General features: G+C 60.4%; 1 protein-coding gene across 1 annotated transcript; it reads right to left on the minus strand.

Annotated features, from left to right (window-relative positions):
• Positions 1–1,734: 1,734 nt before the first annotated feature.
• Positions 1,735–14,492, minus strand: N4BP3 (NEDD4 binding protein 3). Its single transcript, XM_074962032.1, has 5 exons — positions 14,388–14,492; positions 5,548–5,988; positions 4,565–5,128; positions 3,728–3,985; positions 1,735–3,218 (listed from the first exon to the last, which is right to left on the minus strand). The coding sequence occupies exons 2-5, from the start codon at positions 5,956–5,958 to the stop codon at positions 2,646–2,648; spliced, it is 1,806 nt and encodes a 601-aa protein (XP_074818133.1). The 5' UTR covers positions 5,959–5,988; positions 14,388–14,492; the 3' UTR covers positions 1,735–2,645.
• Positions 14,493–23,976: the final 9,484 nt, after the last annotated feature.

Consider the following 23,976-nt stretch of genomic DNA (forward strand, 5'->3'; position numbering starts at 1 on the left):
CTGGCCATAACCCTACCTGAGGGGGGAGGGGAGTTGTACAGGAGCTAGATGGGGGTGTAACTAGGAGTGAGGGGCTGGAATCAGGCAATGGAGCTGGCAGGCTGAATAGCAGGAAAAACTGCCCCTGCGCTTGATCAAGCTCCTGCAGCACCGGCCTGTTTCAGTTGACTTTGGACCAAGCCCTGTAGAAGGCACTGCTGCCCTGGCCACACCAGCTGCATTCATGCCTCTCTTCCTAGTGCCCTAAGAAGAGAGCATTTTGCTAGGGTGGGTTGGAAAGGATTCCACAGGTGCCCTTTGGTTCAGTGATGGTGCTTGGGTCAAAGAGAGATGGTGGTAGCATGAGGGTGTCTGCACCGGCTAGAAGCATGTGGAGGAAGGGCTGGCGTAGCCTGAGGGTCCCAAGCAAGGGCAAGCTGCTCTGCAGTGCTATTGGAGAAGGGCCCCTGCAGCAGGGCCCCCATCTCTCACAGAGGGTGAATCAATGTTGTGGAATTCAGTAAACCGGTTTCACCACCAACCCAATAATCTAAACACTCGGTTCTTCCTGAGACGCCACAACTCTGCCCTGTGGCATCTGCAGCAGGAGCTTGGTTTCTGGCTTCCCTGCCAAGTTTTGGTGCCGCCCTCTCCTGGGTCTCACCTCACCTCCCCACGGCTCTAATTGTTGGGTGTAAACCTGCTGCAAGGATCAGAGCCCGGCACCACAGAGCCCTGGCCTGATGTGGGCACCAGCAAACAAATGAGATTTCAACAGCCAGCTGGCCCAGAACAACAAACCTTCAACAGATCCCGAGTTCCAGCTCCAGCTCCTCAGAGCCAAGCCCCACTGGGCTAGCAGCTGGGAGCACTGCTCTGTGTGCACACAGCCTCAGTCACTGCAGGGCCAAGCCAGGTCTATGGCATAGACAGGTGCCAGGCACCACCATGACAAGAGGTGATTTAAAAGGAGACCCTGGCCAGTGGTTGAGGGTACTAGAGCTGTTGGCATCTTGTGTATTTCAGTTCCAAACAGAGTTGAGAGGGTGCTGCCAGGACAAGGCCAGAGAGATTGACCCTGCCAGCCCAGCAGCACCTGTGCCCAGCAGAACTGAGTAGATCAACTCGAGGAAGCCCGTTTGGTTCCTCTCCACCCATCAAATAACCTGCAGGTGGGAGAGGCAAGTGGTGCTGCACCAGGACTGCTCGTGGGGGCTTGTGTCTGACCTTAAAGAGCAGCATGTCACTGCCAGGCCATTAGAGACAAACCAGAGCCCCACACTGCAGCAGCAACATGGACAATGGAGCAGGCAGCTCCTGTAGGTGGGGCCCAGCATGGGCAGCCAGGGGCCAGGCCATGTGGAGCCCTGTCTGCATCATCCTCAGAAACTGGGCCCCTGGTCCCCACGCTGGGAGCACTGCTCCCCTTCCCAGACTCTCCTGCCTTTTGCTCAACCTCCCTGGTCAGCAGCAAATGGAACTTTGGCTCCAGCAACCTCCTGGAGTGCAGAGCAAATACCAGCTTCACTGCTGCCTTATACTGTCAGCTGGGAGGCCTGTAACTCACCCACGTGAGCATCCAAGGACAGCTGCTGGGGTCACCCCCATGGAGGGAGAGAAAGAAGCAGCCACAGGAGCCAGAAGTACCAAATTCAGATTTATTCCAGGAGAGGCTGAGGAGAGCCTTGCCAGGCCTGGACCTTCATATCCAGAGCACCCAGCTCCCCGCCCCACCCCATGGTGCTAGCCAGCCCTTGCCCACCCCTCAGCACCAACCCACAGCCTGCCTCCTGGTGAAAGAAGGCTCTGCGAGGCAAGCTTCATACCCAGATGTCGGCTGGGCAGGGGGTGAGGATAGGCCTGAGTGATGGTGCATGCTCTCTGGCAGGAGCTGCTTTCCTTCTCCCCTTCTCTATGGCAGGATACCGACCCAGCTCTTCTCCATCTCTGAAGCAGCACGAGAAGCCCCAGCACAGAGGCCACAGCCCTGGGTGGCATGCAAAGCCCCTGCACCTGTCCCCCGTGACATGAGCCCTATAGTCACTCCTTTTCTCCTGCTGCAGATACTCCAGCAGAGCCAGGTGCCAGGGCAGCTCTAGCCCTGGCAGGAAGTGCTCCCAGCATCCATGTTTCACATTTCCCAGGCCTCAAGCCCAAGGCCAGGCTACCTGCATGGGCACCCAGCACAGGCACAGCAGGGCAGGTTCACTCTGCCTGCAGCTCTCAGGCTGGACTGCCCACTGGCCCCAGCACAGTGTGAAGGGCATGGAGCAAGACTGGCAGGCATGCAGCTTGGACAGCGTAAGGAGACGAAGTTGGGCATTTCCCTAGCAGGACCAGAGCCCTCACTGGGGTAGGAAGCAGCAGGGGATGGGGGAGGAGGAACAGGAAATCCCACTTGATGCTGGGCTTCTGTTTGCTGGACAGTAAGAATCATGGTGCAAACTCGCCCTGCCAAAGGCAGCTGTTGGAGCACATGCCCCTGCTGCAGAGGCAGAAGTAATACTTGCTCTTGAGACTCCCACAGGGATGGCCCTGCAGTGGTCACAGATTCATCAGTCTGAGATGGAGAAGCCCCCTTAGCTAACCCAGTCAGTCCATGGTGCAGCCTGGGTACCATCCCAAGAGCTCTTGCCCCTTCCCAGTCCAGGCTGCTGGCTTCCTATTCAGATTTTTGAAGACTCGACTCTCTCGATCCAGGGTGAGTCGGCGTCAGCATCTCTGGGCTCAGCCCGCAGGTGCCGCAGCTCCCTTTCCAAAGCCTGGCTGCGCTGGTACATCTCCATGTAGCTTGCCTGGATCTCCCTCTGGTAGCGCAGCACTTTCTCCTTCTCCTCCTGCCAGGTTTTCCGCTCCAGCTCAAAGTTCACAGCCTGCAGCTGGCCCTGGCGCCGCTCGCGCAGCAGCTCTGTCCACAGCCACTCCACCTGCCTCTCCGGGGGCTCCCCACTCTCGCTGTGAAGACCCCAACACTTGGAGTCGTCAGTTTCACAGCCAGAGAAGTCCTGGCAGACTGGCATGGGAGCATCCCCCAAAGGGAGGGAGGGGCTGGGCTCTGGTGGGGCCTGGAAGGAGTCCCCTAGCTGGGCCAGCTGCGAGTCCTTGGCTTGCACCTCCGCCCGGGCCTCCCGCAGCTGGGTCTTCAAGCTGAAGATCTCACTGAGTTTCTGAGCCATCTCCTCCTGGGAGTCTCGAAGCTGCTGCTTGAGCAGTGAGATCTCAGCTGCCTTCTGACAAACCTGCAGGAGATGCAGAGAAAGGGTGGGGAGGGACAGAGCAAGAAATAAGATGCACAGGAAAAGTTGGGGTGGGGTTTAGAGTTGTTGGGTGCATCTAGATAGGAAACCCCCATTCAATCCCAACTCTGCCAGGCAGGGGCATAGAGCATTAAACCTGCCATGTGGCAGCCATTACCAGACAGCACTCTCAGGATTTCCACAGGCAGGAAATGGAGGCTTTGCAGGGGTGTGAAGAATGAGAAGGGATGGGGCGGGGCGGGAGGATATGCAGGGGGTCCACTAGGCTTTTGGCTCTAGAGCCGGGTCCATAGCTGCATTAAGCCATGGATGACAGTGGCTCAACCTCTCTCTGCTTCATCCTGAGAGAAAGTTCCCCCACAAAAACCCCGGAGCACGGTACAATTGGAGCCTGTGCCCAGGGCTGAGGCTGCGGGTTGGGATTGAGGGGCACTGGGACAGCTGCTGGGGCAGAAGGGTGGAGGAGAGCTGCAGAGCTCTCCTTTACTCACCTCCCACCTGGTCTCTTCTAGTTTGGGGCTGACACGTTCACACTGCTGCTGCCACTGCCTCAGCTCCTCACACTGGCCCTGGTGCAGGCTCAGCTCCTCCTGCAGCCGCTTCTTCTCCTGCTGCGCTTTGTAGAGCTGCAGCTGCAGTGCCCGCTGGCTGCGCTGGGCCTGCTGGGTCACCTGCTGCAGCTTGGCGACATACATCTGCTTCAGCTCGTCCAGCGCATCCATCCACAGATGCTGTTTGTCCTCAAAAACCTGCTGGCACAAGGAAAAGTCTGTGCCCAGCTCCTGGGACAAAGTGCCAGGCAGCCCAGCCCCCTCCAGCAGCTCAAGGTCTAGGGTGAAGGATCCCATCACTCCTTACAGCCCCAGGGCCTCAAAGGGAGCAGCCTGGCCCCCATGACCCTGGAATGGGAAGCAGCAGCTCTAAGAGCCACCCCCCAGCAACACACAATCCATCTCCAAGAAGGATTCAGCCAGGACAGCACTGGACCATTTTCACACTAGTACGTGCTTCTGAAATGTAGTCCAGAGACTAAATGTCTCCATTTTCTCAGAGAGCAGATTCAGGCTGGGCAGCTGCTCCTATTGGCCACCCCAGCCTCCTCCCACCACCACCTTGGTGCAAGGGGAAAAGGTTCCTCGTGCATGGAGATTTCCCAGTCCGATCGCTCTGGAGCAAGCCTGATGCTCTGGCACTGGGAGCAGCAGAGCCCAGGCTCCCGCAATGCATGAGACACTAGCCTCCCTGTTTGGGGGGCGGAGGGGGCACTGGGATGGGGTGAGAAGCAGGCCCAGGGCCCTGCACCCTCAGGCCAGCCCCACTGCACTCACCTGTGTGAAGGGGTCTTCAGTCTCACTAAGGCTCCTCTTCAACTGCCACAGCCCCCCACTCTTCTCGTGCAGCCGGTCCTCTAGCTGCTTCACCATGTCCTCCAGGGAGCAGGTGAACTCATAGGGGGGTGGGGGCTCCCCAGAGCTTTGCAGCCGGCTTAGCGTGGCCATGCTCTTGCAGGACAGAGGCGCTTTCTCCACTGCCAGGGGGTCTCTGGGGCCCCAGGAGGCCCTGTCAAGGGAGCCCCCAATGTGGTTGATCTGGCCCATGGAGGCGCTGAACTGGCCCTGGGCAGGTTTGAAGTGGGGAGGGTAGATGGGGAAGCTCTGGATGGAGTTGTGGCTGGAATTGGAGGCCTCGTCTAAGCTGATGGCGTGCAGCAGGTGGGTGCGCAGGGGGCCATGCTGGGAGGAGGGACCGGTGCTGGTGCTGCTCTGAGACAGGAGGGTGTGCAGGCTCCCGTTGCTCTTCGACAGCTTCTGCCCTTTGGATGAGGCCAGGCCCTGCATGGACACCAGGCCTTTCCCAGCCACTGCCTTGAAGGCCGATGGCCTGATCCGACACTGAAAGACAAGGGAGCCAAGGATCAACCTGGTCTCAGCAGAGCCGCTCAGCAGGGAGAAGAGCTGGGGATCCCCAGTCTGTGTCCCCAGCTGCAGGATGGCTCAGCGCTGCCCCACCCCTTTGCCCTGGACACAGATATGAGGCTTATGTACGAGGACCTCCCAGCTTCCATCTGTCACAGCAGTTACATGGGCCCCATCACCACCTGGCCTGCCAAGAGCTAGGGGGCTGTCCGCAAGGGCCCCCTCCTCCCATGCTCTGCGCCAGCCAGCTCCCATTTGGTGGCTGCTCTCCACTCTGGAGGCAGCTGCATTTCAGGGGCGGTTGGTGGGATGCACACCTGGAAAACATCCCTACAACTAGTCATGTGGATCCCTAGCCACATTGCCTGCCCCAGCCCAGCACCCAGGGGCCTCACCTTGTCAAAGCGGCCCCGCTCCGGCAGCGAGCTCTTGGAGAAGTCTGCCCCCCGGTGGTGCTCACGGGAGTAGCGGTCAGGGGACCAGTTCTCACGGTCGCTCTCGTAGTCCCGAGACGCCCCCGGCGCCTGGTGCTTCCTCTCGGCCCGGGGCTCCTTCCTGGCGCTGTGCAGGTAGCTGAAGAGCTCCCGCTGGCTTGGGCCCTTCCGGAGCAGGCCGTCCGGCTGCCGGAACCCCCGCGAGCCCCCCAGCACCGCCCTCAGCTCCACAGGCGTCAAGTCCTGTTTCTCCACCAGGCTGCCCACGCTGCCCATGCCGCAGCCGTAGCTCCCGGGCGCAGAGGCTAGGGAAGAGTCAAGGAAGCAGTTGCCAGGGTCACAGGTCACATGAGGGACCTGTGCTGTTGCCATGGAGAATTAGACCAGCACGTGGTACCAGCACTGCCAAAGGAGGGAACAGACAATCAGCAAAGGGGTGTGAGTGGCTGGGGCCACCCTATGTCCACCAGCCCCACCCTGAGAGGGAGAGCCGTGCTCCCTCCCCCCCATCCCCATGGATGCCCAGCCAGCCAGAGGGAAGGCAGAGCAGCCACATCTCCCTGTGTCACGCAGCGCCCACTACTGCTCCCCCCTGACAAGTCCCTGATCACCCCAGCATTTACAGCAGGGCCCCAAAGAATCATCCAGGGTCCCCTTGCAGGGAGGGGAGTCAGTGTCCATGTGACCATAATCCTAGCCCCACCCCGCCCCCTGCTTACAAGCAGCCTCTGGCGGAAGTGGGTCTGTACCGAGCCAGCTGCTCCCTTCAGGCCTACAAACTGAGGACGCAGGTGCCTTCTTTCAACTTCTGGAGCTGGGAACCCCAATAGGAGCCAGCTGGACACCAGCATGTTCCCCAGAGATAAAGCCACTCTACCACTCACCTGCTCCCCCCAGGCAGCCAGAGCCGAGCCCCGGGGAGCAGCACGCCGGGAGGATCCGGCTGGAAGTCGATCTGCCCTGCCACCCAGCCAAGGCTGAACTGCTCGTTCCTATCTGACGTGGTGGTTCCCACACCCAGCTCCTCCTCCCGCCTGGGGGGCTGGGGAGGGAAACCAAAACAAGCACATGCCACCCAGCCAGGCAGGCAAGCTCCAGAGCTCCTGTCACCTGCCTGGGCTGCGTCCCCAGGCTGATTCCTGGACAATTGGTCCGCACGGGGCTGCGGCTGCCCTCTCAGAGCTCAGACGGGACCCTGGGCCAGCAGCATGACCTTTCATGTACTGTGCGCGTGCACACACCCAGCAGCCAATGGTGCTTCCAGGAGCCTTTGCAGACCCAGGCCGCAGCACTGAGTTGGGGTGGGGCTCCTCAGACCGGCTCAGGGGAGAGCAGTCAAGAGGGGTGCAGGGGATCCAGCCCAGCTGAGCAGACAACACCCCTCCATGGCTGTTCTGAGGCCTGGGACCAGCAAACTGGGGTCCCAGTAGCACAAAATCCAGCATCCAGCTTAGCTCCCTGTTGGCAGCTGCAGCAGAGGGGCCAAGGGCTGGCTGGGCTACAGAGACTGCTACCCCCTGGCTCCCAAGGAGGGGGGCAGTGTTCCTCTCTGAGCTGTGCCTGCTGTGGGCATGACTGGCTCCCCCAGGGTTGTCAGGCCAGCACCTCACCTCCCCATTAGTGCAGTTCCTTTCCCTTCAGAGGAAGGGCCAGAACCCAGCTCAGGAGCTGGGGCTGGGGGAAAGAAGCCCAGCACCTTTCAGCCTTGAGGTGCAAGTGCAAGGTACCAGGGGAATCCCCCACAGGGGAAACATGGCCCTTTGCTGGAGGCTGGGCCACTGATCATGCCGAGTGCTTCCCTAACGACAGCACAATGCCAGAGCCCACAGGTGGCAGATGCAAGGTGCCCCCAGACTGTCCCTCAGGGCAGCAGGGCACTGCTGCGGCTGGGATGGAAAGTCTGGCTGGGGAGAAGCTCCGCACATGAGCCAGAAACTCTTTTTCCATTCGGACCTGATCCTGCCCCCACTGCACTTAATGGACAAACTCTTGCCAAGTCCCATGGGCTCAGAACAGGGTTCCTACCCCACCTCGACCTTCTGGGCCTGACCAGCTGCACCAAGAGGAGCAAGGCAAATGGGTACATGGAGGCCTGGGCTGCCAAGGCCCCATGGCCTGCACTCCCTGTGATCCCCCCCGCCCCCGCACTCCATCCTCTCGAGGATGGACACAGGGGCTAGGCGTCCAGCTCCTCCGGAGAGTCCTGCCCCAGCCCCGAGGAGGGGAAGGGCTAAGACACTCCATTTCAGGCAGCGAACAGAAGTAGATGCTGTGGCATGGGGGCTGTGGGGCACAGGCCAGATGGCACAAGCGGGGGAGGCAGGAACAGGAAGGACATGAGGCAGGAAGTGGCAGTTTCCTGAGCAGGTTCCGGGCTGCACACTCTGGGCCCTGCTGGGCCTGGGAGGAAGCCCAGGAGGAAACGGACAATGCTGCTAGCAACTGACAAGCCCCTCACCCTTCCCCTGAGGCGCAGCAGGCAGGAACAGCCCTTACCTCCCCAGTGCTACCCAGCCCAGAGCAGCGGTCAGGCCTCCCCCTCAGTGCATAGGGCTACCGACCCTAGCATCACCCCCAACTTGGTCCACTCCCCAGGCTGGCTCCACCGCCGAGGGAGCAGCTGCCTGTTCCCCTCTCAGTGCCCTGCCCTTCAACCCTGGGCAGCAGCGGGTGCAGCGAGACCAGCCAGTTCTAGGGCCTGCTGCCGCACCAGGAGGGAGCACAGGTAACCCAGCCCAACCTAAGAACCGGCATGATGCCCACAAGTGCCCAGCTGGGAGAGCTCCTCGCTCTGGGCAGCATTTCCACCTGCCCGGACTGCGGAACTCAGCCCAATGCCCCCGAAGGCCATTGCCCACTCACTGCAGGCTCATGCTTTGCCTTGGGCACCCAAATCAGCAGTGGCATCTCCACTGGCAAAGACAGTCTCCAGGGGCTTGCCTCCAACACCCTCCCCTTGCCAAAGACTGCAGAGCCAGCGGGGGCACAGTTCGCTAGAGGCCCCATTTTACAGACGGGGAAAGTGGGGCAAAGCAGTTAAATGACTTGCCCAGCAAAGACCAACCAGCCCGGGAATAACGTCACGACAGCCAAAAATGAACAGGCTAAGCTGGGAGCGAAGGCTCCCACGGAAACAGCACAGCTGCCAGGCTGCCCATGTGGCAGAACTGCCTGTGCCAGGAGAGCACAGACTGTGCCATGAGTCTCACCCCCGGGTTCTCCAACACTCAGCCCTGGATCCCCGAGCATCCGGAGGGTGGGGATCTTCCCTTCAGAGCCCCAGTGAGACCAGGACACCCAAGTGTGGGGGTGAGAAGATGAAGCTGTCCAAGGCCCGCAGCTGGGAACCTGTTACAAGTCTCTGCACCGCTGAAGCTTGGGAGACAAGAGCAGGGATCTCAGCCTGCTCCAAGCCCAGCACTGCCAGTGCCCGACAGATCCCTGCTGGGGGCCCTGGGTCAGGAGCTGCCAGCTCCGGTGTAACGCCCCAGCTCTCTGCACCAGGCACTGTGTAAACACACAACTCCCCTTTAATCACTGCCACGCACAAACCTGTCTGACAGCTCCTGCCCTGCAAGGTCATCTCCCTCCTAGGGAACCCAGCATCTGCTCCCACGAGCTGCCTACATACGGCTTTCAACCTGGGGAGGAGGGACCCACGCTCCTCAGGGGAGCTGGGCCACCCTGGATGCCGCTGGGAGCTCAGAGGGGTCTGCAAGGGTTCTCGCTCCTCAGAGGCTGGGCAGGGCTCCCTGCACCTCAAGCACCAGATTCTCCAGCAGCAGACCCCACATCCTGAGAAAGCTGCTGGGACCAGACCCCACAGCCAATTCCCCCTAAGAACCACACAAGCAGCCCAAGAAGGGGTAGACTGCCTCTGTGGGCCAGGGATGGTCTGCGGAGCAGCTCAGCCTGCAGGAGCTCCTGGGCCCGATCTCCTCCCTGTACCCGAGATGCCACTGACACCTGTGCCCAGTGGTCATCTCCCTGTGAGGGCACTGCTCTGGGAGACCAAGGCAAGTGGTACCCAGGTGCCAGCGCACTGCCTCCTCCCCTTCCCCTTCTTAGAAGGGGCTTTTTGGCTGCCTGAGGAGCACATGGCAGGGGCAGGCACCATGCAGTTCCAGGCCTCTCAGCCCACTGGCCCCTTGCTCCCTCCTGCAGCAGCCTCTCTGGGTGAGCCATGTCAGTGGGGTGGCCCACCCCAGAACAACCCTGTACACACCACCATTGAGGGGATGGGCCCTGAGCTGGATTTCCAGGTATGTTGCACTGGAAAGTAACTCTCAGCCCCAGCCGGGACACAGCTGCCCTCCTTGGGCCCTAGGGTAACCCCACACACTTTCACACAGGAATAACACACTTCAGACTGAACACAGGGCACAAGCTTTTTACAGGGAGGGGAATTAGCCATTGATGCAACTTGCAGGGTTAATTCTCCATCATTGTAGGCTCTAAATCAAGACTGAGTGTCTTTTTGTAAAAGCCCAACTCTAGCTCAGCCAGTTCTGGGCTGGCTGCGGGAACCATGAGGGGCTGCATGGTCTGTGCTCCACAGAGGTTCCGCCTGCATGGTCAGAATGATCCCTCTGGCCTTAAACTCTACGAATCCCCCCTGTCAGGCACTCTCCCTTCTACAGCTCCATGCGCTCCCAGAGCTGAGCCAGCGGTACGGAGCTACCCTCCGGGGGACTCAGCTGAGCCCCGAACCCCAGAGGGGAGGCAGAGGTCAGGCTCTGTCCCTCACACACCCCACCTTGTGATGCCTTAGGACAGACAGCTGTAACCACAGCACCTGGGGCTGTGAGGAGCCCCTGGCTCCATGGGGCAGCTGGCCCAGAGGCAGCCCCCTTTTGCCAGGGGACGGACCGGCACTGCGTCCCGTTCCTTCATGGCTTCGCTCAATCCTGCAGCACAGAGAACCTCTGAGCCGGCTTTGTCCAGCCAGCTTCTTGTGATTTGGGCTACGGATACAATGATCCCAAGCGGTCAGGTGCCATTTGACATCACTCCCTAACGTCACTCTGGGGCAGTGGGGTCAGCACTTACTGCGAAGGGAGAACATCCCGTACTGTCCCGAAGCACCTGGCTGTTCCTGGCAGGTGAGCTGCACTGGTCCTGCTTAGCACTTCAGAGATCACAGGCTCAGGAGGCCTGGCTAACTCCCAGCCCCCGCTGCAGACGCAGACAGGGAGCAGCCTGAAGGTATCCATGACACACGGACCTGAGGAACAGTCTCACCTGCTCCTGGGAACAGGGAATGCTCAGTGAGTGACTCCCCAGCCCCTTCCTTGGGTGGCAGCAGGTTAGTGAGGTTTGTCCATTGCACAAAACACTGCATAGCCATCAGAGCCCTGCCCTGGCAGCCACAAAGCAAGGATATCCACTCCCTCCAGGTGCCAATGGGACACGCCCCAATCCCTCTGGAGTCCACAGAGTCTTGCCAGGACCTGGGCCTGTATCCCGATTGGTCTGGAAGTTCCTTTCAAATCAGTGTCTGGGACTTGCCGGGCTCCAATCCCACTGGGCTCGAAGGGCCCTTCCGGACTGGGCAGGTCCGTGCAGCAGGTGCACACGCATTCTGCAGAGCAAGCCTGGGGAAGGGCTCGTGCAATGCAGCAGAGCTTGCGGGCTTGATTCAATAGGAGCTTGGCCACAACTTCATCAGGAGCAGGCAGGGCCCTGGTACCCTGCCCTAGCTTTGGAGAGGCAGGCATCAGCAGAGCCTGTCTCTTCAGGAACAAAAGGGACAGGCACCGGGACTGCAGGAGAGACCCTGGGTGGAATTAAACCACAGACACCTCCCCAGGGTCATGGCCACAGCACGACTCACGGAGGCGCATTGAAGCTGGGGCTGCATTCCAAGGGAAGGGGCCCATCCACCCAGCAGTGCTGTGCTTGAGGGGCAGGGACAAACAGGGACCAGCCATGTGATGACACAAGCTGCCCTGGAGCAGCATGGGAGTGGGGTGGGAAGCGTTGAGGCAGGGTGAGAGAGCAGCACCATCCCACGGCCACACAGCTGGAACACTTCAGCCCGGTGGCATCTGCAGAGGGAACATTCGAGCTGGGAAGATGCTGCCGAGGCCAGTACAGCATAGCTTGGGACTTAGAGCTGGCCAGCAAAAAGCCCAGACCAGGGCCCAATCAGTGGCTGTACCCACAGGGGCAGGCTCTGCAACCCACGCTTAAGATGGAGTTTTTAAAAGTAGATTCAGCTTTCAGGCCTTAGGGGACTATCCTGACACCCCCTCCCACAGCTCTTCACGCAGGCCACCAAGCCTGCAGTCTGGGCTGCATTCATGCCAGCAACCTGGAAGGAAATGGCCCAATCCCCTGAGTCCTGCAGACCCCAGGGAGCTGGGCTTTGTTGGCTCCTGAAGACTGGCTTTGCCAGGCTTCCTCCCCATACCCTGGAGCCACAATGAACAGCAAGAATCCAGCAGCCCCAGGCAGGGTGGCTGGGGGTTATTCTCCAAAACCTGACAGGAATCTCAGCACTGGCTGGAAACACTAGACCAGTGGTTCTCAAACTGTGAGACGTAACCCCGTTTTAATAGGGTTGACAGGGCTGGCTTAGACTTACTGGGACCTGGGACAGAAGCCAAAGCCCAAGCCCCACCACCCAGGGCCATAGCCCAAGAGCTTCAGCACTGGGTGGCAAGACTCAGATTACAGGCCCCCTGCCTGAGACTGAAGCCCTTGGGCTTCTCCTTTGGCTTCCCAGCAGCAGCAGCGGGATTCAGGCAGGCTCAGGCTTCAGTCCCCCCTCCTGGGTCATGTAGTAATTTTTGTTGACAGAAGGGGGTCTCGGTGCAATGAAGTTTGAGAATCCCCTGCTCTAGACAGTTGCTGCTCCATCTCCCTACCCTGGGCAAGCTCCCTGGGAGCCACGAGCTATTTACCAGCCCCAGGTGCCGAGCGGCGACATGATGCTCAGCACAGGGCCACCCATTCCTTCTGACTCCAACTGGAAGGACTAGGAACCCGCAACATCATCAACCCCAAAGGAAGATGGGCACTTCCATGGGCAGCCACAAGATGCCTGTGGCAAGCAGAGGCAGTAGCTCCAGACCATGAAAACGGCAGGCGTCTCCTGGTTTCTTCAGCCAGATCTTGTGGGTTGTGAAATCCCCAGGGCAGGTGAACAGCACCACTTGGGACCCCCACCTAAGCACCCCAGCTACTATCCCACACGGAGTCCCAGAGCACAGCACAGCCTAGGAACTGTTCAAGCGCCGGACAAGGCATTCAGCCACCCATACCCTTCCCACACGGCCCAGGGATGACTCCTGCCACTACCCTGCACCCCCACTCGCCAAAGCCTTGCTGTCAGACTCCATATGCAACAGAGACATGCTAGCAGGTTCTGTAACCTGAGTCCCACAGACACACCACTTCTCAACGGTGACGGGGAGACAACACCTGCGTTCCCCATCAGCCTGATCACCCTAGCTCTAAAATGACCAGCAGCGCTCAGAACGAGGGACATATCTGCGGGGACAGGTGGGGGATCTGCAAGCGTAAAATCCCAGGAAAATCCAACACATGCTGTATAAGCCAAGAGTCCAAGTCAGCAAACCCTCACTGCCCAACACCATAAACCCTGAGCATCCCGCGTAAGGCGCCTGGTGTGAAGACCCCATGCAAAGAGGCAGGAAGGGCTGGTGTTCTTCCCTGGTTCCCCCGCACCACAGAACAGCCGCAGGAGGCCTGGGGATTTCTGTGAAGCAATCCAGGCTGAAATACGGACGCATCGTGCTGAAGGGGGTCACCTTTAGCTCCAGACCCACACTCCTGTCTGAACACTGCTCATGTCCTATCCCCGCAAGTAACAGCTCAGAACACAAGGACTGGAGGAGGAGGAGACATTCCTGTTGTGTGGTCTCTGTGTGCTTGACAGCACCTGGTACAGCCTGTTCCCCTGTCTCCCCCGTCCAGTTGTTGTTTTTCCCCCATTTACAGGGTCTTTCACGTGGCCGGAGAGGAAAGAACCTGTTTTGAAAATCTAAGTCTTAAACTCGGCAATCACAGAGCTGCGGCCCCAGAGACCCTGAGCTGAAGAGGGCAGCACCGGGCCGGCGTGGGGGCCGCCGCAGCGCGGGGCTCTGGGCATGCGGAGGAACCCGGAGCCAGGTGGGGCCCGGGGGCCGCAGGTCCGGAGTTCTGACTCACAGCTCAAGCCCAGAGCAGCCTTTTAACGGGGGCGGGTCCCTCCAGCCGGAGCAGACAGGCTGGGCAGGAGGCGGGCGGCTGCCGAGCAGGAGCGCCCTCCGGTCCGGAGTCCCGGCACTAGCCATGGTGACGGAGAAAGGCCGTTTCTCGGCTACCCGTCCTGGGGCAGCCCAGCTCCCCGGCTGCAGGCCGGAGCCCAGCGCTTCACCCGGATTCCCGCAGGCTGCGGGGACCAGATTTCCCGCTCGGGAGCCCAGCAACGCGTGGCCGAGCCAAATCGGCCCGGAGACCCCCAGCGCCGGGGTAAGCGAGGCAGAGACCCCTGCCTTCGAGCCGCTCCGCAGCCCGGGCCCGGCCCGCCCTGCCTGCCCCGGCCGGCCGGGCTCCCCCCGCCGCCCGGCAGCTGTTCCAGCCCCGCGCCGGCTCCTCTCCCGGGCCGACCCGACTGCTCAGCCTCCCACCCTGCTCGGCCCCGGGCCCCCACGCCCTGGCCGGCCCGGAGCTGGCGGGGCAGGGGGTTCAGCGCACCCCGAACAAAGCCAGTTTCCGGCCGGGCCGGGCCGGGCGCCGCGGACCGGGCCCGAGGCTCGGCGGGACACGTGCCCGGCGGGCGCCCCGGGACTCACCATGCTCGCGGCGCGGCCTCGGCGCAGCGGCTGCAGCTCAGCCGGGGCAGAGGCAAAACCCGGCCTGGATGCCGCTCCCGCCCGCAGCCGCATCGCGGCCGCTCTGGGAACCTAACCCGGGGCGGCAAAGCCCGGCCTGGATCGCAGCCCGGGGGCGGGGCCCTGCGCTGCCCGCCCCGCCCCTCCCCTCGGGGCCGCCGCGGTTTGCAAAGGGGCCGGCACGTGCGAGGGGGGCTCGGCCGGCACCTGGACCCCTCCGCAGGGAAGTAGCCGCTGGCTCCTACAGCCGCGTAGCCCTGCGGGCCGGAGCAGATTAAGCAATTCCTTAGAGCCCCAGCAGCTCAGGGGGCCCCTATTCGCTTTTTATTGGGGGGAGGGGTAATCCTGTTTAGTGCCCCTCCCCGTTAGCACGGCCTCTGCCCGCAGGCACCCCCGGGGAGGCACATGGAGGCTCCGATCCACAGAGCCCTGCGCAGCCCCTACTGCCCAGCCTTGCAATGTATGCCAGTTAACTTTTAACTGCCTCAGTCACTGGAAAGCCTCGCCTAACCCGTCCTTGCCAGGGTCTGCAGCGAGCTGCCGGCCCCAGAGCACCCGCTCCCTCTTTCCAGCCGCTCCAGCACATGCAAGGCAGCTAGAAATGCACTAACGCTGGGCAGCACTGCTCTGCTACTAGCGGACTGCTGCTGTTGGTGCAAAGGTGCTGGGGGTCTTGACTGGGAGCAGAGGCAGCCCCCCGGATACTGGCTGCATCCACATGTGCTCCATGCTATGAGCCCCTGCCCTATATGTCAGGGACTCAGGAGCAAAACAAGTATTCAGTCTTAGTGCCCCCTTGGCCTCTCTGCCAGCCCCATGCTCACACCCTGCACCAGAACACTGGGCTCTGTCATGGGGGGGTCCTCTGGAAGGGTGGTGTGATTCCAGCTGGCTGATGGGGCCTGTTTTGATTATTGCCCTTCACAGCTGTCTAGGTCCCCATTTCACAAACAGCACCAGGACTCAAGACAACCTAAAGACTAGGGCTCCAGCTGGACCAGGCTAGGGAGTCCTGGAACAGGTCACCCAGAACCCCCCATTACAAATGTCTGATCCATCCCTCCATGCCACTACTATTCCCAGAAAGAAGGTACAGGGGGTTCTGTTCCCAACTCTGCTTCACCTTGGTGGAGCAAATCTCATCCCCTCCCTGTGCCTCAGTTTCCCCCTTTGCACAAAGGAGATAACAATCCTTCCCTCCAGGGGAGGGGGCGGTGATTATGAAGCTTTACGAATAGACATCCCCGATGTGCTTGGAGCCCTTGGCTGGCAGGTGGTAGAGATGGGTAGAGGGCAAGTACTATTACTAGAGGAGTTAGACAGATCTGCTCCCATGCCCTCCAGGCACTGGAATTTCTGCCATGAACAAGCCCTGTCCCCACAGAAGGTTGCAAGGGTACAGGCAGAGCTAGGCAGGGACACATGTACTGTAGGCTGCTTCAAACCATGCCTTCAGCTGTTTACAGGGGCAGCGTCACCACATCCACTCGTGGGCAGTGTGTGTCCTTGCACATCTGTGTCCTTTATTACAGCCATAGCAGCAGGGAGCCTGTGTCCCTAAGGGTCAGTTTGTTCCAAGGTGAAATTATGCTTGGCCTCACAGCCCACTCCCTAAAGGAGAAAATCTGCAGCTTAAAAGGGGAAGGGAGCTCACAAGCAGGAAACTGTGATCTGTTTCAGTAATCAGCAGGTGCCCTGTCCCACAGTTAGGAAACCCAAAGAGCATACAGCACTGTGGGGAGAGCCTGGCTCACCTTGCTGCAATAGGAGCCACCTGCATGTATGCTTGGCCCTGGTGGAGCATGGTGACAGGCCCTGGCTCTCCAGAGAAGGTCTACGTGAGGAGTTCAGTGCTGCCAGAACTTGTTCGCTGCACAGCCCTGGGGCTTGGCACTGGACATGTATCATTGGGATTTGTATTGTGAAACCCATTCAAGTTGATGACAGGAAACAGAACTGGCCAGGGATGAAACATCTGATTGTATGAAGCATCCAGAATTTCCAGCCATGCACAGTTCAGAGCCTGGAAGCACACCTAGCATTCCTGTTCACACATTACTGAGCTGCTGTGCTATGGGCTCAGTGGTAATGGAACTGCAGGGGCTCCCTCCTTTGCCCCGTTTATAAAGACCATGTTGTCAACACCAGACTCAGTGGCACCTCTCTCACTTCTCCATGGAAGTCTTGATTGCTGAGAACACGTGGGCGAGATCAGTGACAGCCCTTTAATCAGCAGCAGTAATTTTAGAATGTGGCCTTGCCTGAGAGGAGGCTGCATGCAGAGCCCTGATTGTGCTGGACGGGGGTGGGGTAGGAGCAGAGCAGCATAAGGGTTTTTGCTAAACATTCTTCAGCATGCAGCCAGCGTGGCTCCGGGCTCACTGGGTTTCACCAGCTCAAAGGGGAGGGCAGCTGAGGTGTTTCAAAGGGAATCCCAGGGAGCCTCTACTGCTTCCATTGTCAGTTACACAGAGCACAGCACAGAGATGAGCTCTCTCCTTGCCGCACCTGCCTGCTTTAGTCATGAGACATGATACAATCAATGCCTCTGAATCAGACCTGCTCCCTCCCAGCCCCTGCCTGGTTTTGCTACTTTGTGTCCCCTCCCCAGCTGTCACCATTCAGGGAGTCAGGATTCTGGGACATGATGATGGTTGCAGCAGAGACAAGGATGCAAGCACCAGCCGAGCTCATTCCGAAACAGGGACCCAAGCAAAGCACCAGCACCTTCTAACTCAGTAATTACATGCACTACGCAACACATGCATGCCTCCAGGCAGAGACCATGGCTACTGGTTCTGAGAAGCTCACCATTTTGAAGCCAAGAGCCTGATTTACTGGGGCCTGACTTGGTTTTTAAACGGTTGGGGTTGCTAATGCTCAATTAGGCACCAGGGAGGGGCACATCAACATTGCCCTGCAGCAAGGGGCAAAATGAAGGCGTGAGCTTCCCTGAGGAATACCCCAGTCCCATAGGCTCTGAACTGCCCTGCCACCAAGGTCCACAGTATCCCCTCTTCCCCAGTGCAGGAAGCAACTGGGGCTGGAAGAGCCAGAGGAGGGAGGGATGGATCTGGGGTGGAAGGAGGTCTAGCCAAAGTGTTCTTACATCCTGCTGATTCTGCAGCCCTGAAATGGCCGGTAAGCCTCTTAACACACACTCACTTGCAACCGTGTGCATATATAATTTGCCTCAGCAACTCCCCATCTCTTTTAAAATCTCAGTAAAATGCGTCTTCACTCCTCTCCCCCCCCCCGTCTTGGCTCTCTGTGTGACTATAGTTTTCTGGGGTGGATGCCATAACATGTTGAGAGACCCAGTTTGCACAAGCCCCTTTACACAATTTAAACCTGCACTAGGTAGTGCTCACAGACACACACACACTCTCACACCCCCGTGCTGATTACACCTTGCGCAGACACCTGAGTAGCACAGCAGTTTGTCTGGAAAGCAGGGCAGTCTGTCCAATGCATCTTCTGGCCCAAAGGCCATCTCTTCCCCTCCCTGCCTTCATCAGTGGGTTGTCTATTTCAATTGTGATCCCTTGGGACATGGATCTGCCTCGTTATGTGACATGCAGCCCCAGTTTGGGGTGTTGTAGGATCAATAATAGTAAAGTCTCAGAGTAGGTTAAATTCCCCTGGCAGCACAGTCTAGAGCCCCATGTGTGCACACAGAACGGGCATTAGTCACACGCCCACTTGGTATCCCTCAGCTTCCCAGGCCAGGATGGATGGGTACGTACTGGAGCAAGTGGTAATGCCGTCAGCCCCACTGCCTCAGCCTGGGCAGGTTTGGGGGGCGCAGGTAGAAAGAGCTAGTCGTACTTGGGACCCTGCTGCTACAGGTCCTTTAGGTCTCCTCTCTTGGAGGTTATTGAAGACGGTCTGGCCGGGACAGCGTAAGAGTGGCTGAGGTGGAGCAGTGAGATGGCTTTCACTACGACCTTGTAGTCCATGCTGAGGAGCGAAACTGGGTGCCAGTTCCTTAGCTCAGAGTTTCCCCTTCTTCGGCAGCAGGGTGAGCACAGCTTGCCTGCGCGACAGGGAGGCACCCTGCTCCCTAAGGACTCAGCCCAGATGGTGGCAAGGGCCAGGCTGAGGACGGACCAGAATACACGGTAGAACTCTGCAGTCAGCCCATCTCTCAGCTGCCAGGACTTGACCTGGCTGGTCCCTGAAGCTCTTACAGCAGATTTCACTGGCACCTCAGCCCCCCCTGGGGGAAACCTGAGCTAGTGCAATAGCCAGTGATTTGCTGAGGAATGCTGCAGACTTACCCCTGCCCTACAGCAGTCAAATGGGAGTTTTCCCCAGGCAATGGGGAGCTGTATGGGCCTGTCTCCCTGCCCCTGGCCCAGTCCATCCCTTCCTTCTTCTGTCCAGGGCTGGGCTGAGGCATAAGAGCCCGTAATACTAGGGTTCAATCAGCAGAGGATTCTGCCTGCACCCCATGGAACGAGCCTCCCAAATACCCTGAGAGAACCTGCTTCAATACAGAACACCTCTAACGGCACACCCCACGTTGCCACCTACCACCCCACATGGAACCCACATGGGGTATCAAATAACTACACCCCATTCTCAATGGGGACCCCATCCCAAAAGAAACCTTTCCCAAACCCCCTTTTCTGGCCTTCAAACAACTTCCCGAGCTCATCATCAGAAACAAGCTGCCTACAGACCAGCACACCCCAAAACAGCACCAAACCCTTCCAGGCAACAGATGCAAAGCCTGCAGACAAGTCTCTAATGCTACAGTGAGCAGCCCCCCCACAACACAGCACTCAGGACCCACGGGTCCTACACACGCCCGTCACAGCGCGTGGTGTACCCCAGCCAGTACCCTGCATGTCCCAGCGGCAAGTGCAACTAGACAGCCACTGCGCTGTCCGTGTCCCTCACGCAGGAAAACGATAAATGACAAACGCCCGCGTGAGCCCGCAGCCGGCTGGGAGCGGGAGTCTGTGCCCGGGGCGGCGGGGCGGGCGGCTGTTCCCACCGCGCCCCGGTGCCCGGCCGGTCCCTACGGCCCACGGCTCGGACACCGCCCCCTCCCGGTCCCGCCCCGCCCCGCCGGCTCTGCCCCCCCCGTCCCGGGCCCCGCCCCGCCCCGCCGGCTCTGCCCCCCCCCGTCCCTGGCCCCGCCCCGCCGGCTCTGCCCCCCCGTCCCTGGCCCCGCCCCGCCGGCTCTGCCCCCCCCGTCCCTGGCCCCGCCCCGCCGGCTCTGCCCCCCCCCCGTCCCTGGCCCCGCCCCGCCCCGCCGGCTCTGCCCCCCCCGTCCCTGGCCCCGCCCCGCCCCGCCCCGCCGGCTCTGCCCCCCCCCCGTCCCTGGCCCCGCCCCGCCCCGCCCCGCCCTGCCCTAGTCAGCGAGGGGGTGGGCCAAGCTGCCCTGGACGGGTGGCGGGGGGCTAGTCAGCGAGGCCCTCTGCCCCCCCTCCCGGGCCCCGCCCCTCACCAGCTCTCTCCGCCATTCGCCGGCTCTGCCCCGCCCCCCTTGGCAGGCCTCGCGCAGGCTCAAGAGGTCCGTGGGCGGGGCCAATGGCCCGATTTGGCCCCGCCTCCTGGAAGACTCCGGCCCCAGGATCTTCAGGCCTGTGCAGGCCCCGCCTCCCGTGGCTCTGTGACGTTCGCAGGGGGCGTGTCGGTGACACGTGGGCGGGCCGGGGAGCCCCCATGGAGGCGGAGCACGGAGCCCAGAGCCCCCGCCCGGGGTAAAGAGCCCCCCCCCCGCCACCCCTCCAGGGGAGCTTGGCCCGCCCCCTCGCTGACTAGCCCCCCCCGCCACCCCTCCAGGGCAGCTTGGCCCATCCCCTTGCTAACTAGCCCCCCCCCGCCACCCCTCCAGGGCAGCTTGGCCCGCCCCCTCGCTGACTGGCCCCCCCCCGGCACCCCTCCAGGGCAGCTTGGCCCGCCCCCTCGCTGACTGGCCCCCCCCCGCCACCCCTCCAGGGCAGCTTGGCCCGCCCCCTCGCTGACTAGCCCCCCCCCGCCACCCCTCCAGGGCAGCTTGGCCCATCCCCTTGCTAACTAGCCCCCCCCCGCCACTCCTCCAGGGCAGCTTGGCCCACCCCCTCGCTGAGGAGCCCCCCCCCTCCAGGGCAGCTTGGCCCACCCCCTTGCTGACTAGCCCCCCCCCCCCGCCACCCCTCCAGGGCAGCTTGGCCCGCCCCCGCACTGACTGGCCCATCCCCTCGCTGACTAGCCCCCACCACCACCCCTACAGGGCAGCTTGGCCTACTCCTCACTGACTAGCCCCACTCTCCCCCCCATCCCTCACCAGGGTCTTGCCCTCCGCCACCTCCTGACACCAATCTCCAGTTTGTCTGCGTTCGGGGCATGGGCAGGGGCTGTGGGGGCACTCCCCCCACATCCCTGCTGGCTCATGCAGATTCTCAGCCCGTGGTGGGCGAGGGGTCACTGGGGACTGACATGGGCTCGTGTCCTGCAGGGTGGCCGAGGCGGAGGAGTGGCATCCAACTCACCTTCGCGTGGCCGTCCTGAGTGCCCGGTCGCTGCGGGCCAAGGGGGGTGCTGGCTCCAGCAGCCCCTACGTGGTCATCCAGCTGCAAAAGCAGAAATACATGACGTCAGTGGTACCCCACAGCCTGACCCCTGAGTGGAGGGAGGAGTGCACACTCCAGCTGCCCAGCCGGCTGGATGACACGAAAGAGCACAGTCTCATCCTCACCGCCATGCACCACTCTCTCCATCGCCCCGACCAATTCCTGGGCCGGCTCTGCCTTCCCCTGGCACAGCTGTTCTGCAACAAGGCAAGGAGGAAGAATGAGTGAGTGTCACAGGGCCCCCCATCCATGGGGCTGAGACCTGGGGCCAGGGAATGGAGGTGTCCTGGGGAACCATGCACCTCCTGCCCTTCTGTGGTTGACCTATGAGCCAGACACATTACCAGGACTCAGTCACCTCTTCCTCCTGCACTTTCTCCTGGGGTCTGTGTGCGGTGCAGCAGGGCTTCTCATGACCCCTGGTGCCCCAGAGCACAGAGCTACTCTACAGGGAGCTTTACCGTGTGGGGCTGGGCTCTCTGGTGCCAACATACAGAGGAATGGGGGCTCTGGAATCTCCTCTCTGGCAGGGTCCAAGGACTGGTCAAGAGGAAGCCGAAGCCTGCCATAAATGCACCTGGCCAGGTGTGCGGTGGGTGTGGGCCTTTCCGACTAGCTGGTAAAAGACCCCTAGAAAGCGCTGTCTTAGCTCGGGTGCAGAAAGGCTGTGACCAGGGGAAAGGAGAAGGGCTGGAGGGAAAGGAGAGGGCAGAAGAAAGTGGCTCAGGGAGCTAGAGACCAGAACCAGGGGTGGGTGAGAGCAGAGCTGCTGCACCACACAGGATGGGCTTTCCCGGCCCTAGTTCTGAAATGGGAGGATCCCATGCTGGCCTAGAAGTAAATAGCCCTCCAGGCAGGGGACTTGGAAGGCACAAATTCCTCTGCACATGACTGGGGAGCCTGTGTGGCCAGGGGCCGGGGGGCTTTTCCGCGGGGCAGTGAGGTGTAGCCACAAGATACAACTTTTAAGAGCAGGACTCAGCACAATATTTAGCTCCCTTTGCCCGCAGCCCCAGTCCTTAGTGGGCTGAGCTCTGTGAGTTCAGGACAAATAGAGCAGTGAAGGCTCAAGCAGTTTCCTCCATGGTTCATGGCGTTGTCTGGCGCAGATGGTTCAGGCTGCAATCCAGACGCGGCAGACCTGACAAGGTGCGAGGGCAGCTGCAGCTCGACCTCCAGTTCGTGCAGATCCTGTCTCCTGGCAGCGAGCCAGCATTCAGCACCCAAGGACCACAGTCCCTCTTCACTAAGTTCCGCAGCAGCATGAAGGGCAGAAGAAACAAGGTTTATCATGAGGCCCAATCACGTTCCTTGTCTTCGGTACGTGGCATCTCTCTGGCCAGCCGGGAGTTTCACTCCCCTCATCTTGGGCCTCTGAGCGTGGCTGTTGTTAGCACCACGTTGCTTACCCGGAGGTAGCAAGTGGGCTCCTTGGGGAGTTAAACAGCTCACCTCAGTGTCGGGGGCAGAATCTCAGCCTGGGGGACAGGAGCAATAGGCATTTTATCCTGGAACGTGTCTCTGGAGACTTTGACCTGTGGAGTCTGGCAAGTGGCTGTGGAGAAGAACAGAACTCCCTGCCTCCCTCTCGACTACGGGCACATCTCCCTGCAATCCTGGAGGCTACCGGGCTTCCAAGGGTGACCCTGGCTGCCCCATGAGCTTCTCAGAGAAAGCAATTTAGCAGCACGATTTGAAGTGGGCACTGAAATTATGGAGCCAGGAGGTGAGAGGGGTATGGGGGATAGTGCCCAGCCTGCCAGGACTGCACACAGCCATTGGACAAGGGCATGGTGGCCACAGAAGCTTAGGATCATGTGGCCCCAGGGACACAGCAGTGCTAAGAGCATTCCTCAAGGAACAGGCTTAGGGAGACAAAGCTCGCGGCATCTGACTCTGCTGTGCTGACCCTGTTTGTTCCCTCTGGGCAGACCAATGATGAGGACTCCTCTTCCTCCTCCAGCATGCCCATTGAACCGGATCTATCAGCACTGATGGCCAGGGGCAGCACTGTGGGCCTCACACATGCAACTGGAGGTGAGTAGCTCCACGGGCGCAGGGAGCAGACAAGGGCTCAGTCTGTTCCCAGTGGATGTGGTCTCTCACCCTCACTGTCGGCTCAATAGGCCCTGAGATAGGGATTTGGCTATGTCCAGAGCCAGACAACTATGTGAATGCAGAGACCCAATGGCTGTCTGATCTGGTAATGGGGAGACCCCCAAAGAACCTCCCTTTCCCAGATGTGGCAGCTGTAGGAGCAGCCCTCAAGATGGGCCTTTAGCACTGCCAGGCAGGGCCTTCTCACTAGAACTAGCCTTGATCCCTCAGCTCCTTGGGGGATCCCAGGATGGGCCGATGAGAGCCCTGCAGACCTTTGTCCTCCCAACACATGTAGCACAGCCAGCACCGGGAGCTTCCCTTCTGCCAAACAACTTGCCCCCACACCAAGACAGAGGAGTTCAGCCCCTGGGAACAAGGGGGCCAGTGGACACCTGCCCTCTGGGAACAGCCCCAAGACAGTTAATTCTGCACAGACCCCAAAACCAATAGCAGAGGGTCAGAATTTGGGTCACTGCCCGATTTTTTCACAGGCGAGTGCCTCTCTGGCATGTCACCAGCCCCCTCAGAGCTCAGAGATTAAATTTGGCCTTGGGAACCGCATAGCTGATGGGACTCTCTAGGGCAGACTCCTGCCCCCGTGCTGCCTGTGCTCCCCGCCTTCTGCCCTGAGTGCTTTGGGAGAGCCTGACATGGCTGGACGAGTGAGCTGGCCGATGGGATCAGGCAGCCCTGGACTTGGCTCCACAGATGACTTGCTCCTGGGATCCTCAGACCTCAGGGGAAAGTCATAGTAAGTCCCCTCTGTATTATGGTACTGCCTAGAGGCTCATGCTGAGCACCGTACACCCTCAGCACAGCTAGGGCAGGTTCACACCTGTACAGGGATCTGTCCATGCAATGGGTTCCTACCCTTTCTGTCACAC

Source organism: Natator depressus, chromosome 8 (assembly GCF_965152275.1).
Source record: "Natator depressus isolate rNatDep1 chromosome 8, rNatDep2.hap1, whole genome shotgun sequence".
In the NCBI taxonomy this organism is placed as follows: Eukaryota; Metazoa; Chordata; order Testudines; family Cheloniidae; genus Natator; species Natator depressus.